The 15,224-nt window shown below is 42.7% G+C and overlaps 1 protein-coding gene across 4 annotated transcripts in view; it reads left to right on the top strand.

The window, feature by feature from the left end:
• Positions 1 to 14,819, top strand: part of Ap3b1 (adaptor related protein complex 3 subunit beta 1) — a 218,690-nt gene extending 203,871 nt beyond the window's left edge. For all 4 annotated transcript variants that reach the window (XM_052743550.1, XM_052743548.1, XM_052743551.1 and 1 more), the window contains 2 exons: positions 2,887 to 3,025; positions 14,100 to 14,819. In XM_052743550.1, the coding sequence (XP_052599510.1) occupies positions 2,887 to 3,025; positions 14,100 to 14,253 (293 nt within the window). In that variant the 3' untranslated portion in view covers positions 14,254 to 14,819. The remainder of the gene's footprint in view (positions 1 to 2,886; positions 3,026 to 14,099) is intronic.
• The last annotated feature ends 405 nt before the right edge of the window (positions 14,820 to 15,224 follow it).

Here is a 15,224-nt window from a genome sequence, read left to right as displayed (position 1 = left end):
TGCATTAAGTGTATTCATTGGGATTTAATTTAAAAACTATAAAGAAGAAACAGGAAGAATATGGTTCTATTTTATTCCAAAGATATACAAAGCAGTATGTAAAATATTAGAAGTGGTCTCAGCAGCCATGCTACGTTCATATTCCTTAAAACTAAAGCTTTGTTTCCAGTGTACCACCTGTCCCATCACATTTTCTCAGGTGCTGAATATGTGGTCAGAACAACAGGAGTGTGGCCGAGTGCTCGATCAGATTGGGCTGTCCTAGATATTGAAAGTGTTATAGTATTCATATTATTGAGCCTTCGACTGGAGTGTGATTTATTAGTTACGAGTTTGGAGCATTGCAGATAGTTAATGAGCTATGTGTGAGAGCCTTTCAATACGATGACGTATACTGAAAAAAATGAGTTTAGTTTCTTCAGACAGTTCTCATTTCAGAAGACTCAGGCCAGTGGTTTATTCCAGGCTGCCTGCTCTCCATCCTTCTCTTCCTGTCATTTAAATTGCAAATCTAAAATTTAGAAAAATCTTTTCAAATAAGATTTCATTGCGTTCCTTGGTTTTCATTTTAGCTATTAATTACATCCGATAAGCCTAAATTAAATCTTGTCTTATACCTCGAACAAAATGCTGTTACGTTCCCATGAAGCCACAGCCCTTCCCTCTGATAACTTTAAAGTATTCCCTGAACCTTTACTTTTATACATGTATGGGCAAACATTTAATGATCACCATGGCATATTTTTCTTTCTTGTTAATTTGAAAATACCTGATATATTTTCATTAAGCAAAAATCTCTGGTTTAAGAAAGAAACCTAGAATGCTTGCTTAATTTTATTGTGATTTATGCATCCATCTTATGGGCTCCTAGCTCACAAGATGCTAATTCCTTAAATGGTCAGACATTTGCTGTTTTCTGGCCCTTAACTACCACAAGCAATCATATTTGATGCCCCTTAATTAGAGCACCTTTCCCCTCCAGCTTCCTTTCCACCTCAGCAATCGAGACAATACATTTGCTTACCACGCTGCTCTCCTAAGTGTTCTTTTGCATGTAAATTAATCTTGATTCAGTTTACACTGTCATGCTGAGTGGTACAAATTGCCTATAACAATAAAACAGCATGAGTTAAAAATAAAGGGGGGTGGGAAGGCAGATTGAATGTGTGCCTTACTCGATAGGATGTTACTTTGCTTTATGCCAATACATTAGCTGACGATAATGAATCTTGTGTTCTGAAAAGCATGGTTTAGTTGATTTTTTTAATTTTACTTCAATGGAGCAGTACCTTGTCTTTTATAGAACAAGTTAGACAAACCATTAATGACAAGAGTGTTAAGGTTAAATATGAAGCAATGCATTCACTTCTCTGAGTGCTATCCATCTTTCCATTTACAGGAGCTTGACAAAAGTACTGGCTCCGTGCAGCATTTCCTTTAATTACATGCTGCGGGAAACAGGCTTTTAACATAAACATAGTTGCATTCATTTATTCAGCGCTTGCTCTCCAATAGAGCTTAATGGAGCCGGTTTAAACCCTAAATGAGTACACACATCTCGGCAGTCTTCTGTCAGCCCTGCGCTCCACTTAAAAGCACAGTTTGGCCACTTGTGTAGTTGTTAAAGCTTCTGCCTAATGTTGAAGTTAAACGGCCTAAGACAGAACGTGGTGTTCCTGGGCTCGAGAGTGGTTAGTGGTTAGCGCTCCTTGTTGGACGTAGATGGCTCTGGTTTTATCTGATGGATGGGAGTAGGGTCTCGGGCAGTGTTGTTAGCCTTTAGTGTCTTTCTCCTGTTGATCAGAGGGACTTTTAAAGTGTTCAGATTTCCTCTGCAATAAATAACTAAAGTGCATACGTAGGCTTGGAGGTTAAATAAGGAGGACTGTATGTAATTTTTTGAAAACATGAAATCAGAATTCACCATTTTCATAAATTGTGCACAGTACTGTGCACGTGATCAAATGTCTCCAAAAGTTGTTGTGTTTAATAGACATCATTAGTGTTCATGACTGATGTCACAGATGCAAATAGATGGCATTTCCTGTAATCATTTCGGTTTTTAGCCCAGGTACTATATTTCAGTATTTTCCCAAGAGTTTGGTATATCACTGAGTTGGTTGCCTGAGCGTATCCACATGAAGCTCTGACGTTAGTGGTATGTCTTCTGTCGATTGTGGGGTTTGTCTGTAGGTTTCCTTCACTTACGTTTCTTTTTCTAATACTATTTAAAATGTCTAGGAGTTTAGAACTGTGTGATTTACATTTTTCCTGTTATCAGACTTCTCTGTTCAGAATCTCCCATGTGTGTTTTGGCTCTAGTTCAGTTGGTCAGACAGATGGCTTTATTGTTGCGTGTAGCTTAGCGCTCCCGTGTTCTAGAACCAACCTCAGTCCCTGCAGCCGTCACTGAGTGTCATTTGGAAGCCACTCATCAGGTCCTGCTGCTGGGGCGGGATTACTGTGTTGGTTGTCAGTCGGCATGGCGGTAGTCTGGGAAGGAACAGAGTAAATAGCAATGCTATCAAGAAGTCAGTACCCGCCCAAGTGAGGTCAAGGCAGTTTACATGACCCTCATCACATTTTCAAAGGGTCTGAAGTTGAAAACTTATTTAAAATTCCTAGGTTTTATCCTGTACTAGTTAAAATCAGATGTATGAAGAATGTTCTGTTTGTTTTTACAGCATCTTACTTTTCCTACACAGTGAAGACTTTTGATCTTAGAAACACTGGTATCATTTTGATTGTATGTAATTATTTTATATATTAAATTCTAAAGTAGTGCCCCTTTCATTGGGAAAAGTTTTAAAATTTGACTCTGAGCTTAAAGCTCCCATCCCTTTCACAACAAGACCCATTGAATGGACCCTTCCTTTGCTGTTCCAGGAACGCTCACTGGAATGAATGAGACCTCCGTCACGGTCATCGCTGCTCCCCAGAACTTCACTCCCTCCATGATCCTCCAGAAGGTCGTGAATGTTGCCAACCTCGGCGCAGTGCCCTCAGGCCAAGATAACGTGCACAGGTGAGCTCAGATAGTGTGCACAGTGAGCTCACTATCCTGTGGTGTGGGATAGTGTGCACAGTGGGCTCGCTATCCTGTGGTGTGGGATAGTGTGCACAGTGAGCTCGCTATCCTGTGGTGTGGGATAGTGTGCACAGTGAGCTCGCTATCCTGTGGTGTGGGATAGTGTGCACAGTGAGCTTGCTATCCTGTGGTGTGGGGAAAACGTCTGTGTTCAGAAGCATAATTTCTAATCTTTGTCAGTAAATAACCATATGCCTGATGATCGGCTTGATTGATGGGTTTGAGTCAAAGCCTTGTCCCCATGTTATAGCATCCTTCTGATACTGGCATGGCTGCTTCTGAAGGATGCTCAGACAATATCTACATTTTATAATAACTTGGTGGCTTCTTGAGATGCCTTTTATAATGCTGTTAAGAATTTACCTTATTTTTCTGGATTTGAGTTTCTAGGAAAAACTCTTCACAGTCGAGTGGGGCACTGGGCGCTGTAGACACATCCTTCCCCTGACAGGCACTCCCTTAAGGCTGCTTCTGGTTTCTAAGGAGCTGCTGGACAACCAGCAGCCCAAACACAGCTTCTGTGCTCAGACCGAGTACCTCCTCCCCCCAGGCACCTGAATAAGCACAGCATCCAGGTCCTGTGTCCTGAGCGGCAGTAGCAAGTGTGGCTCCTGTTCGCACTCTGTATACTGGGGTGCCTGTGGCCTCAAGTGAAAGGACAGATAAGAAGAGTTACCCCTTCTCCACATGGCTATTCACGAGGCCTTTGTGAGCGCAAAGGAGTCATCACAAACTGTGATGGCATACCTTTGCCACACAGATACCTGCACACGGTGTTTGATGTCCTCTTTCTCATACAATCCTCAGTTACAGAAGTAAAGTTAGACTCAAAAGGGAGTCTAAATTTGGGCCTGTTTTGGTCTTTTTGGTTTTTGTTGTTTTCTTCTGTGTCAGCTCAGAAACAGAAGAGGCTCTGTGTAAAACATGCCATGGGTGGTTTGGGTGTTAGACCTGCCGTGCCTGGCCTTGAGATCTGTGGCGGGTCATCCGTTCTCCTTAAGGCCTTACCTTCACCACCTGTGTGAAAATGGGTAGAAAGCTGGGGGGGGCGGGCGACCTGAAGTCCTGGGCCGACTACAGAAGGACAGTAGGCTGCCCTGTGCAGATCTGAGAGGCCGTTCGTTGTTCACAGCTGCCTGACTGCCCTGTGCTCTCGGGGCAGCATCAGGTTGTGTGTGCTACTCAAAAAGCAGGTGAGCTTTGTTTTTACTTTTTGTTCATAGCAAGAGGAGTGGGTGGAACTCGGGGTAAATCCGTTGGGAATGCGAGGTTTACATTTCTTAATTTATAAGAAGCCCTGTCGTCTCATGGTGCAGACTCGGCTGTCTGTCCAGTGATGTTGCTCACCGGGAGAGAAGATAAAGCTTTTTCAGGAAAAGGAGAGCGTTCTGGTTCTGCGTTTTCCCCTGTGATGTGTTTTTCCCTCCTGCACTAGAGACTGCACCCTTGTACGTGACAGGCAAACTGTCCACTGCCGAGCTGGCCCAGCCTCTGGCTACTTTTGCTTTCCTAGGGTTTTTCTCTAACGTTTATGAGTTCCTGAAACTATGAAAGTGTAAGGGTGTCATTGTGGGCTTTAACTCCTGGCTTACTGTGCCTGCCATGTTCCCTCCGCTCTAGAACTGCAGCGGAGAGCGCTCTGCGGGCCTCATAGTCTCCTGTGGTACACAGAAGACGGCCAGTTTCTCATGGCCAACTTGTGCTTTGGGTCTTGTGTGCCGGTTGTTGGGTTGTGGGTCTTGCTCTTTAGAAAACAAAAGTCAGTCTTGCAGATTTTTGTTTCTGAGATGAAAAGAAAGTTACCTTTTATATTAAGGTAAATAATATGAAAGCTGTCTTCCTACTGGAAGATGGTCTAGGAAGGACACTTAGCATAGTTTTGTTTTTTATTCTACGGACAGAAATAGAGACAGTTTATTACAGAAGAGAAAGGCATGGCCGAGAATGAGGTGGGCTAGAGAGCAGGACTGGTCTGAGATTCAAAAGCCAGTTTTATAATCCTGATTAACACATAATTTTCCTGAAACTTGTTCTGGAGGTTTGCAACCTCTTGCCTGGTCAAATGACTTTAATTAAAAATCACAGTCAGTGCTAAATTATTGCTGCTAATGCAAAGGAGACAGATAACTCAGAACCACTTACTTTATCGTGGAGATGGCACTCAGCCTTAATGTGCTCGGTCCTCATGTACAGGATCTCATGGTGCTTTTCTGTTTAGTTCCATCATTAATGGCCTGGGTATGGGCTCTGCAGCCTGGGGGAGGAGGGTCGATGGGAATAAAAGGTCTGTGTAAACTTAATAGATTGTGCTGTCCTAACTTGCCTCTAAGGTCTACTACACCTGAAAATATTTCATGTGTTACAAAAAATATGGGTATATAATGCCATAAATGTTTTTATTTTTTTAAGGCTTCCAGGCCATAAGCACTTCATTATTGTATTTTCTCAATCAAGTTGATTCAAGTTATTTTTCTGATTATCTAACACTCTGCCATCTTTTGAGTTAATTGTTTATAAAATCTATATCAGTGCTTTTCTTCATTTCACTTAAATGAAATAACTTTTGCTGATTACAGTTTAATAACAGAAATTGACAGTTTAGTATTTCTTGAGTCGTCGTATTTTGTAGCATCTGATGTTATGTTACCCCAGGGGATGTTGTTTTTATCTCTAAGCCTAGATAGCATCTGCTGATGACAATGTTGAAATCCTGTAAGGTTTTTAATGATTCCTGTACTTTTCTCCAAGAGCTCTTTTGAGTTTCTGAAAGACAAGGACTAACCATACTCTAATATTTGTAAACAATAATTGACTTTAGATTATTTTTTAAATACCAAACATGGAAAGCATTTGACTGTCCCTATTTAAGATACTGAAATTTGTTACATAACAAACTGGCATATGTTCTCCTTAATTTTCAAGATCATTTCTTTCTTGCAGGACTTTTAACAATGCCATTGTATTCTTCCTAACGAGTCAATAATTAAATTCCCATTGCCTTAATTGAAATAGTCTATTACTACAGCTCCCCAAACTTGAATTTCTTTTGTCTTAAACACCAATTTTAAAAATACGTGAGTTCCTAAGAAAAGTAAACCTTGATGAATTTGCCTAAGTGTGGGACAGTATGAAGTGGGAGCTTTCACTGAACAAGTAATAGAAAAATGGTGCTTGTCGTTTCAACAGTAATGCCCCTCACTAAGGAAAAGGACCTGGCCCTGTAATGTAGACTTGTAGTCTCAGTTACTCAGGGGCTGAGACAGGAGGATAGGAAGTTCAAGGCCTGCCTTGGCTACTGAGTGAGTTCAAGGTCGTCCTAGACAACCTAGTATGAGACTAAGTAGAGAGGAAAATGTGGGCTGGGGATGCAGCCGAGTAGTAGAGCACATTCATGCTGCTCAAGGCTAGTCACAGAGGGAGGGAAGGGTCAAGTATAAGTTGTATGGAATTCACTTCAAAGGCTTTGAACATTTCCTCCATAGTTAATACTTTGAAAGATCAACTGAGAAAGCATACCTACTTTTAGTTTACTCAACAGCTAGTAGCATTAGTGGTGTACTGTTGACTGTCTGCCTCCTCTGTCTTCCTGTTGGTTTTTCTTACTCTCTTAGGAGAAGGTCCGGTGAGAAGAACCTTATCAGCCATCTTAGTGAGTTACCAGCCATTGTGTCAGTCTGCTGTTTCCCAGGTCACAGTTACGCTTAGGAACAAGCAGCCTGGGAATCACCCAAAAGCACTTACTAAAAATGTAGTGGAATAGCTTTATTTCTTCTTGTGAAATGTGCGTGGTACGCTGTGCATTGTGGGAGTCTTCAATCAGAACTATGAGTAATACATGAGAAGAGCCTGTGGAGGCAGGAAGGCCAGCATTCATAGCATAGGGATGGACTCCACAAAGTCAGGAGTTCATGTGTTCTAAGAGAGGCTACTGAGGACTAGCCGTAGGAATCTCAGGCTCATCAAGGGCCAGAAAGATGTCTGAGAAAAATCCAGTGTTTCTGAGGAAGGCTCCTGTCACCAATGTAGTTAGAAACCAAGGGGCCATTGCTCATTTGTACTGGTGCAGCGCAGGTAATTAATGCCCCATACCGAAACTCAGAAACTAAACATCCATCCATAATCCCCAAATCTCTAAAGATATTCTTTGGAAAGAATTAGGTGGGAGACTTTGTGCTGCTTATCCACCTGGAACGTCTATCACTCAGCTTAGCACTTCAGGGACCAGTCCTGGGATGTACATGTATGCCCAGAGTCCACAGTGTGGGATGGCCCGGGGATGTGCATGTATGCCCCAGAGTCCACAGTGTGGGGTGCCCCAGGGATGTGCATGTATGCCCCAGAGTCCACAGTGTGGATTGCCTAGCTAGGGAGAGCCACATAGCATGGGTAAAACTACTTTCCTATGTTTGCATATTTTCATTTCAAAAACAGTCAGTGAGGGAACCTTAGGCAAAGGGGGTGCATACTGAATCTCGGGCCTCACACATGCCTGCTCTCTGCCACTGAAGTTGCTTCCAGCCCCAGGTGAGATGTTTTGTAGGTTCTTGTGAGTTAGCTGCAGCCGTGCCTGGAGAGTTCTCGGGTCACTAAGAAAGGGTGTGTTTCACCAGTCCCGCACTTCGCCATGTTCAGAATTGCGACATTTGCATTGGTATCATTTGTATGCCTTCTTGTCATCTCATGAATCACAGTTTCCCCAGTTGGCCGTGTACTGGGAAATGTGATGTTTGGTGCAGACGGACTCTGGGCACCTGCATGCTTCTCTTCCTCCCCCACAGATGTTAATTAGGATTCATTCTCCTTCTGTCTACCCTTTCCTAATTTGAGATTTGTTGACGTATGCACCTTGTGGATGGAAAGACCTTAGTAGGGGAAATGTTTTGCTATTGTTTTCTAGTCACTAATTACTAAGAAAGTCTGCTGTTCAAATTGAGTAGTATACCCATGGCGGTCTTGGTCACTGATTCATCAGTATATAGTAGTGTAAAGTACAGGTACAAGTGACTTCTTTAATTTCATCCCAGTAAGTCCCATTACCACATAACTGTTTACATGGTATTTATAGGGGATATACTTTTATGTATCTTTTTCTATCCCATATGATCTGTCATTAGTCTCTTGAATGGACATTCGCTTCTTGGTGAGGGGCCTAATAATTGCCTTTCTCCCATCTTTATGTTGATTAAACTTGTGATAGTGCAGTGAGTTTGTAGGGATTTGTTCTGTTTGTTTGGTTTCAGTTCTGTTTTTTGTTTGGTGTGGTACGGTATGGTGTGTTTTGTTTGTTTTAAGACAAAGCCTTGCCTATAGCCTGGGCTGGCCTGGAACTTGCTTTAGCCTTCCTGGTGCTCAGATTATAGGTGTACGCCACCACATCTGGCTCCAGGATACTGTTTTTGTTTATTGATTGTTTTCTTTTCTCGTAGACTCTCTAGGAGATTTAAATTCCACATGATTTTTGAGGGTTGTAGTGAGAGCAGTTTTTGCTTAGCCTGTACTCCGAGAGTACTGCCAATCCCTGTTTAATCTATCCTGAAACAAGGGGTTATCTGAACACCTGTTGATGTAATGGTATCTGACTGGGTCTTTTCTCCAGTATGACCCCTTTGAGTCCAGCAGAACCGAGAGTTAGGAAACCAGCAAGTGAGCCACGCTCTCTCCGCCGGCCGGTGACTGTCCACTAGAGGGCAGAACTGCTTTTGGATCTGCCTGGGCCTCCTGGCTCAGAAGCATCATCTCATTTGAAAACAAACGCAGACCTCAGTGAATTTTACACAGAAAGCCAGTCTGAATATTTCACACCTAACCAAACTGCACAGCCAAGTCCTCCTCTAAAATGTTCTGTATTTAACTTTTCATTTCTTCATGAGTGAGGGAATAACCTTCTAATGCAGCAGTTCACTAATGAGAATAAATAGATGTCTTCATGTAAAAAAATAAATCAAAGAAAGGTGTTCTTCTGTTGACAGTTTTGTCAAGGATCAAAGAAAGGGGGTAAGAACTGACCTTACTGTGTGGTTCCTTGTTAACACCGTCTCGTCCCACACCCCACCAAGCAGATGCTGTGGCAGGTTGGGGGCCTTGTGTTTTCTTTGGGAAGTGCACTTAAGTTTTAGCTTTTCTGTACAAAGAGAGAGAACACATCACTGACCTGATGGGCTGGGGTGATTTTTAAGACCATCTCTCATGATTAGACTAGGAATCCACGTTCTTAGGGAAGCCTATTCCCTTCACTCCTTTCGTCTGTCTGCTAGAGAGAAGCATCCTCAGGTCTCCAGATCAGGTTTTAAAGTGCTTGTCTCAAATTTTCTCAGTTTTAATCTCTTGTAAATTTTTCTTACTATTAATAGCATGATGGTCTTAACTTTAAATATAATTTTATAGTCAGCAGAATAGAATTCCTTGCCACATACAGAATCTCTATCTGTTTAAAATCTCGGTCTACTTAAATAGTATTAAGCCAAGGCAGTAAAGATTTACAATTTTGAATCCTTTGGAAAATAATATTCCAAATCTCCATGCTGTGGTATTGGTGTTTAGGACCCCATTCAAGCCAGGCTTTCTTACATATAATGATTGTGCGACTTGATTACACATTTGTCAACTTTGGACTAATTATTTTTATACAGCTAGGGCAGGGCACTGCATCTTGTGATCGTCTCTCTTCCTAATAGGATTCTGTCTGCTTCAGCGGGCAGTAATTGAAGGCTTCATGTACAGAGTCGGAAAAAAAAGTTTTAGCCTGAGTGGGCCATTGTCACAGCTTCTGATAACCAGTAGAACAGAAAGCACAAGAAAATTGAACTCAGAATAGAAAAATCAGAAAGCAGGAAGATTATCCAAGAGAAGAAAAAGCATGTCGTCAAGCTGTTGTTACGTGCAGCGAGTCTGCTTCTGCATAAGGAGCTCGTCGGTGGGTGCTGGGAGTCGGAGGCAGCCTCTCAGAGACCTGCATTCATGTGCCGTTGCATTCACTCCTAAGAACAATTGAGCTGTGGCTCGTCCTTTCTTTGAGGGGGGAAAAAGAACATTTATGATCCATAGCCAGTTTCTCACAAATGTAAATGAATTGCAGACGATATATCTATTCAGAATTGATTGTTAGTGACCAGTTTCATCATTCCAACAGTAGTTAGAAAATAACTTCTTAAAAGAGTGGATTTTTTTTTTTTTTTTCTCATTTAGGGCACAGCCTGAGCTTGTTTGGGCTTTTTCTTGAATCTTAAGTGTTCAAAAAAGACTAAATGTCAGTTGCTAGAGATAACAGACAAGACATTTAGTAAGATGTCAGACAGATACATGCCAAGTTTTACCTTCCCAGCTGATTATAAACAGTGAGTGCTTAATATTAGGATGAAGTGAAAAACATTTAGATGTTGTCCTTTCAATAACGTGGAGCCGTCGTACACGGACAGTTCATCTCTGCGTGGCGTCACTCTGGTCCTCCTGTGTGGGGTCCTGGTTTCCAGGGTGATTGGTCTCTCGGAGGTCCCTCCCTGTTACAGCTCTATTCAAAAAGTTTTCATATTTTTCATTACTGGTGACTTTGGAAAGAGTAGGTAGACAATACTTTGATTTTTTTAATCTGTAAGAGCGAGGATTAAAAATATGACAGAATTAAGTCAGGATGCTTTGTCTCACAGAATACACAAAGTAAGCACATGATTTTGAAAGGAGAAAATCTTTCTTAAGGTTTCTGGCATAATGATAGGTTATGATAGGTTATCCTACACATGCTAGGTGAATAGGAAAGTCATCTGTTGACTGATAGAAACAAATATTGAGTGTGTTTTTGCACCTGTTGAGAAACTGTATGTGACCTGGATTCAGAGTGCTTTGGTTTGAACCCCTGCTCTGCCATGTGCTGGCCCTGTGTCCCAGGTAAGTGCCTCCAGTTCTGTGGGCCTCAGCCTCCTCCCTACCCCCATCTCTGTCAGTCCCCTGCCTCATCGGGTCAGATGAATTTGTGTGAGGAAGTACTTCACACCCACCTCTGGTCACAAGGCATAAACAGTAGCTACTTTACAGTGACCAGAACTTTACCTGCCTTCTGAAAAATAAGTCACACTAGGACCTAGTTGGAGGCCAAGTACTGAAGACCTGATGTCACCCATCAAATTTAACGTGTCTTTACAACCAGGGTTTCTAGCTATTGTGTACTAACTAGTATTCTTCCCATAACTGTAGCTTAGATATATGCTAAAACATGGCCCGTTGAGAATTTAAATGATAAACAGCGTTGGGGAGTGGGTTTGTCTCCTTGGACCCAAAAGGCCAGTTGTAACCATGCGATGTTCCAGTGAAACCCGTTCTTTTTGAACTGAAATGGGCGCGTCAGAACATCCGATCTCCAGTTCCCCCTTTAACACATCATTTTCAGCCTGTGTGCTGTGGGAACACACCCCTGCTGGAGAGGCAGCGGCTCACAGGTTTGGTTGCTAGGATGGTCTGTGCTCTGCCTCTGCAGTCTAAGCAAACGCCTCCGCTTCATGTTCCTGCTCTTCCAGGCACTGAGAAATTCATAACAGGATTTGAAAAACATGCCCAAGATACCAATTTTAATCTCTGTAAACATACTAACGCTTGTCTCTGCCTAGTTGGTGTTATTGTGACATTAACTCTTAAGGTTTTGAATGGAAGAGAAATAAAATGTACCTTGGGGCTATACAGCCCTGAAATTCACATGGTGCATTGTGCTCCTATTCAGGCATAATCTCCTCCTCTGAGGTCCCCAGGCACAAGTGTTAAGTAAATAAAGGGACTAAGAAGACTATTGTTTACACAATTATAACCCTGTCAGATAGAGACCTCTGTTGAAATATTTGGTGAATGAATAAAAGTATGGCAACCAAATCTGTGGGGGAAGTTGAGTAGATGAATGGAACCATTGTGTCTTAGCAAACTACAGAAATATCTTTCTCCTGTGAAGCTGTACAGCCTCTGAACTTTAGACAAGGGGCTGGAGAAATGGCACAGTAGTGAAGCCCGCTCACCGAGTTTCCAGAGGTCCTGAGTTCAATTCTTAGCAACCACATTGGGTGACTTACAACTGGCTGTAACTTCATCATCAGGGGACCCCACCCCTTCTTCTAGATTTGGTAGGTCTACACACACACACATGCGCATAGACCCACACAGACACATAAAGATAATTTTTAAATTTAGACAAGAGAAACGAATGAGTAAGGAGCCATAGGAGGTGAGGGAGCAGCCCGTACTCACAAAGGGAAGTGAGGTGGCCCGGTGCCTAATCTCTGTGCAAACAGATACGGATGTAAAGCTTATAAGAAACCTCCTTAGAAACATGGCTGGGGTTACACTCCTAAACTGGTTCGCTAACGTCGCTTCTCTGCAGGACTGCCTCTCCAATTCCTACCAGTTTCCGGCATGTTTAAAGATAGGTGGAAATGATTAGAAAGGTTGCTGGCATGCTTCGCCAGTGAGCCACTAGCTACATCATTTTACTGTGTGCTGTCAAAGTGTGGTTCGTATTTTCAGCCAAGTCGGACAAGTCTATCTGTTTTTCTTTCGTTGAATTATTCTAATTGTTGAAGAACAAATTCTCATCATTCTATTTGGGCCAAACATGGCTTGTTAGAATCTTAAAAGGAAGAAGAATCTAATGTGTTAGATAAGATCTTGATGTCATTTTTAAAAACTCAAAAAAGAAATTACTGTTCATTTAAAGAGAATCTGCTTCCTGCTTAAGTGGCTAATATTTTAATTAAGTCGGGAGTGAAGTTTTTCTGAGTGCCTCCTGATAAACTCCTTCTTTTATGTTGATGGTAATTAAACAGATCCCTGAGGATACTGCAGACTCTGTGCAGGACCCGTGCTAATTGTCAGACATGAGACACTGACCAGTTGGTTTGCTCTTGAATAGTCTGCAGCATGCTGTCAGCGCGGCAGTTTTATTTTTAGGTATTGGGAGCTGTTGTCGGGGCTAACTGGGTGCCATTGTGGCTGAAGATGTTGCGCAAATTGAGGCAGATGGCTCAGATTCAGACACGTGTCATCCAGAGAGGGGAAAGGGGATCGGCCCTGCAAAGTGGGGTCACAGCAGGTCATGGACCTGCTCCACACTTGTTAGTGTTTTCAAAAGCTCCTGTGCAGCAACTTTGTTTTTCTCCAGTCATCCCTGCAATCAGATCCCTCCCCCCAAAATGTGCAGAACATGGTCCATGAGGAAGAGATGGACGCATAGAGGGGCGGCCAGCTTCCCTCCCAGCCTGGAGCCCACTGTGCATGCAGAATGAGGGAGCCGGATTGACAGAAGTTCATTGTGCCGCCTCAGCCGCCGCCGCCGCCGCCGCCAGTGGCTTTTCACTCCATTGCAGTGTTAAAGGGCTAGGTTTCCTTTAATTCCGTGTAATTAGTAGGTTCTTCGTGTCTTGGAATTTAGTGATAGCACATTAGACCTCAACGTCCCTCAGTTGTATCCTAAAGCAAAAGAAGGATCTAATGCTCTGAATATTGGGTAGCACTTGGCTGTCATGTGACTTTGTTTCTTGTCACCATTAACAGTAGAGATTGAATTTGAATTTTTTAATGTACATAAAATTATCTAACTTCTTGCATAATCATTTTCAGATATGAGGAATTAAAATTCCAAGCTCTTTGAGAAGGTACCTTTCCTTAACATGTTTTAAAAATAAAAATGTGGCAGCATATTTAAAACGGCATGGTAAACGTTAACTGTCGAGTTAGTGGGTGTTTCCTAAGTATATCATAAGGAGAGTGCCCTCATGCATCTGCCATTCAAACCAGTAAGTGAAGCAGGCTTTTCTTTTTCTGTCTGTAAACTACACTGAAGTGGCCTGTGTGTGGTGAGCCTGGGCTGGGCGGTTCAGTGATTTTCCTAAAGGATGCTTGCCTTTAGGTGTAGGGCAGTAGAGAACCTTCAACCAATTATTTCAGTTAAGAAAGAGAGTTACTTTAAACCTATTTGAACATATGCCGTCTCCTCTTTCTCCCTCTCAGGATAAAAGGTCTCTCTTACTTTTTCTTGTAGGTTTGCAGCTAAAACTGTGCACAGTGGGTCACTGATGCTCGTCACGGTGGAGCTGAAGGAAGGCTCCACAGCCCAACTTATCATCAACACCGAGAAGCCCCTGATTGGCTCTGTTCTGCTGCGGGAGCTGAAGCCTGTCCTGTCCCAGGGGTAACCTGCTTACATCTGGACTTCAGGATCTGGCACACAACAGAAGTGCCTGGCGTCCACTGCTGCCGCCTTTCATTTATAATAATAGCCCTTCCATCTGGAGCGGGGCGAGCGCACTCCTGACATTCTTGTCTCCTGCTTTAGAATGCTGCTGTGTATCTGTCATGTATGCAGTCCTCTCCCTCCTCGCTTTGCTGACCAAAGAACATACATACTGTCAGTCTGTCCGACTCCGGAGGCCAGGCAGCGTTCCCTCCACCACCACTTCTCTGGGCCTCATCTTCCTTCTGGTTTCTGAAGATGATGGACGTGAGTCAGACACTGAAAGTGCCCTGGGAATCATCCCTCCTTCAGCAGTAAGCAAAAACTAGTGAGGAGATCATCTCAATGGCCTCTCAGCTTGGTATATGAAAAGGAGATAGCATACTTTTTTTAATTAAATGCAAAAACGTGGGCTCTGCAAAATTCCATTCTTTGAACTTCCTCATGTTGTAATTGGTTATTGACGATTGTCATCATGAAGTTACTCCTGAATACTAAGCTAAATAAACTAGCATTTGCCTCTCCTGACCCTCCCTGGCTGAACTGCTTTATTCCCAAGTAAGTATTTCCGGCCACACTGTGGAGACTCACCGGGCTCAGTTTATTAAAGACAACCTGCTCCCAACAAGGTCAAGTGTCTTGTTGGGTTTGCTCTTCTCTTTGCTTCTCTGAGATGGGTTTCACTGAGCAGCCTGCTCTGGCCTTAAACTTGAAATCCTCCTGCCTCTGCTCCTGAATGCTGGGATGACAGGCATGCATCAGCACTTAGCTCTCTAAACTAGATAAATTTTCTAATTGTGCTGCAGAGTGGTTAATAAGTGCTTAGTAACAAAACAAAAGCTTTTGTGTGTAAAGTAAAACAGTTTCAATCTTAGAGCCCTGATTACCATGTCTGCTACACCTGCTAAATAAATCCTGACTTTCATTTTTCCT

The sequence above is a fragment of the Peromyscus californicus genome, unplaced genomic scaffold, assembly GCF_007827085.1.
Source record: "Peromyscus californicus insignis strain IS unplaced genomic scaffold, ASM782708v3 Scaffold_18__1_contigs__length_77618521, whole genome shotgun sequence".
NCBI lineage: Eukaryota > Metazoa > Chordata > Mammalia > Rodentia > Cricetidae > Peromyscus > Peromyscus californicus.
Note: the sequence above shows the minus strand (reverse complement) of the source record. Positions and strands in the feature narration are given on the sequence as shown.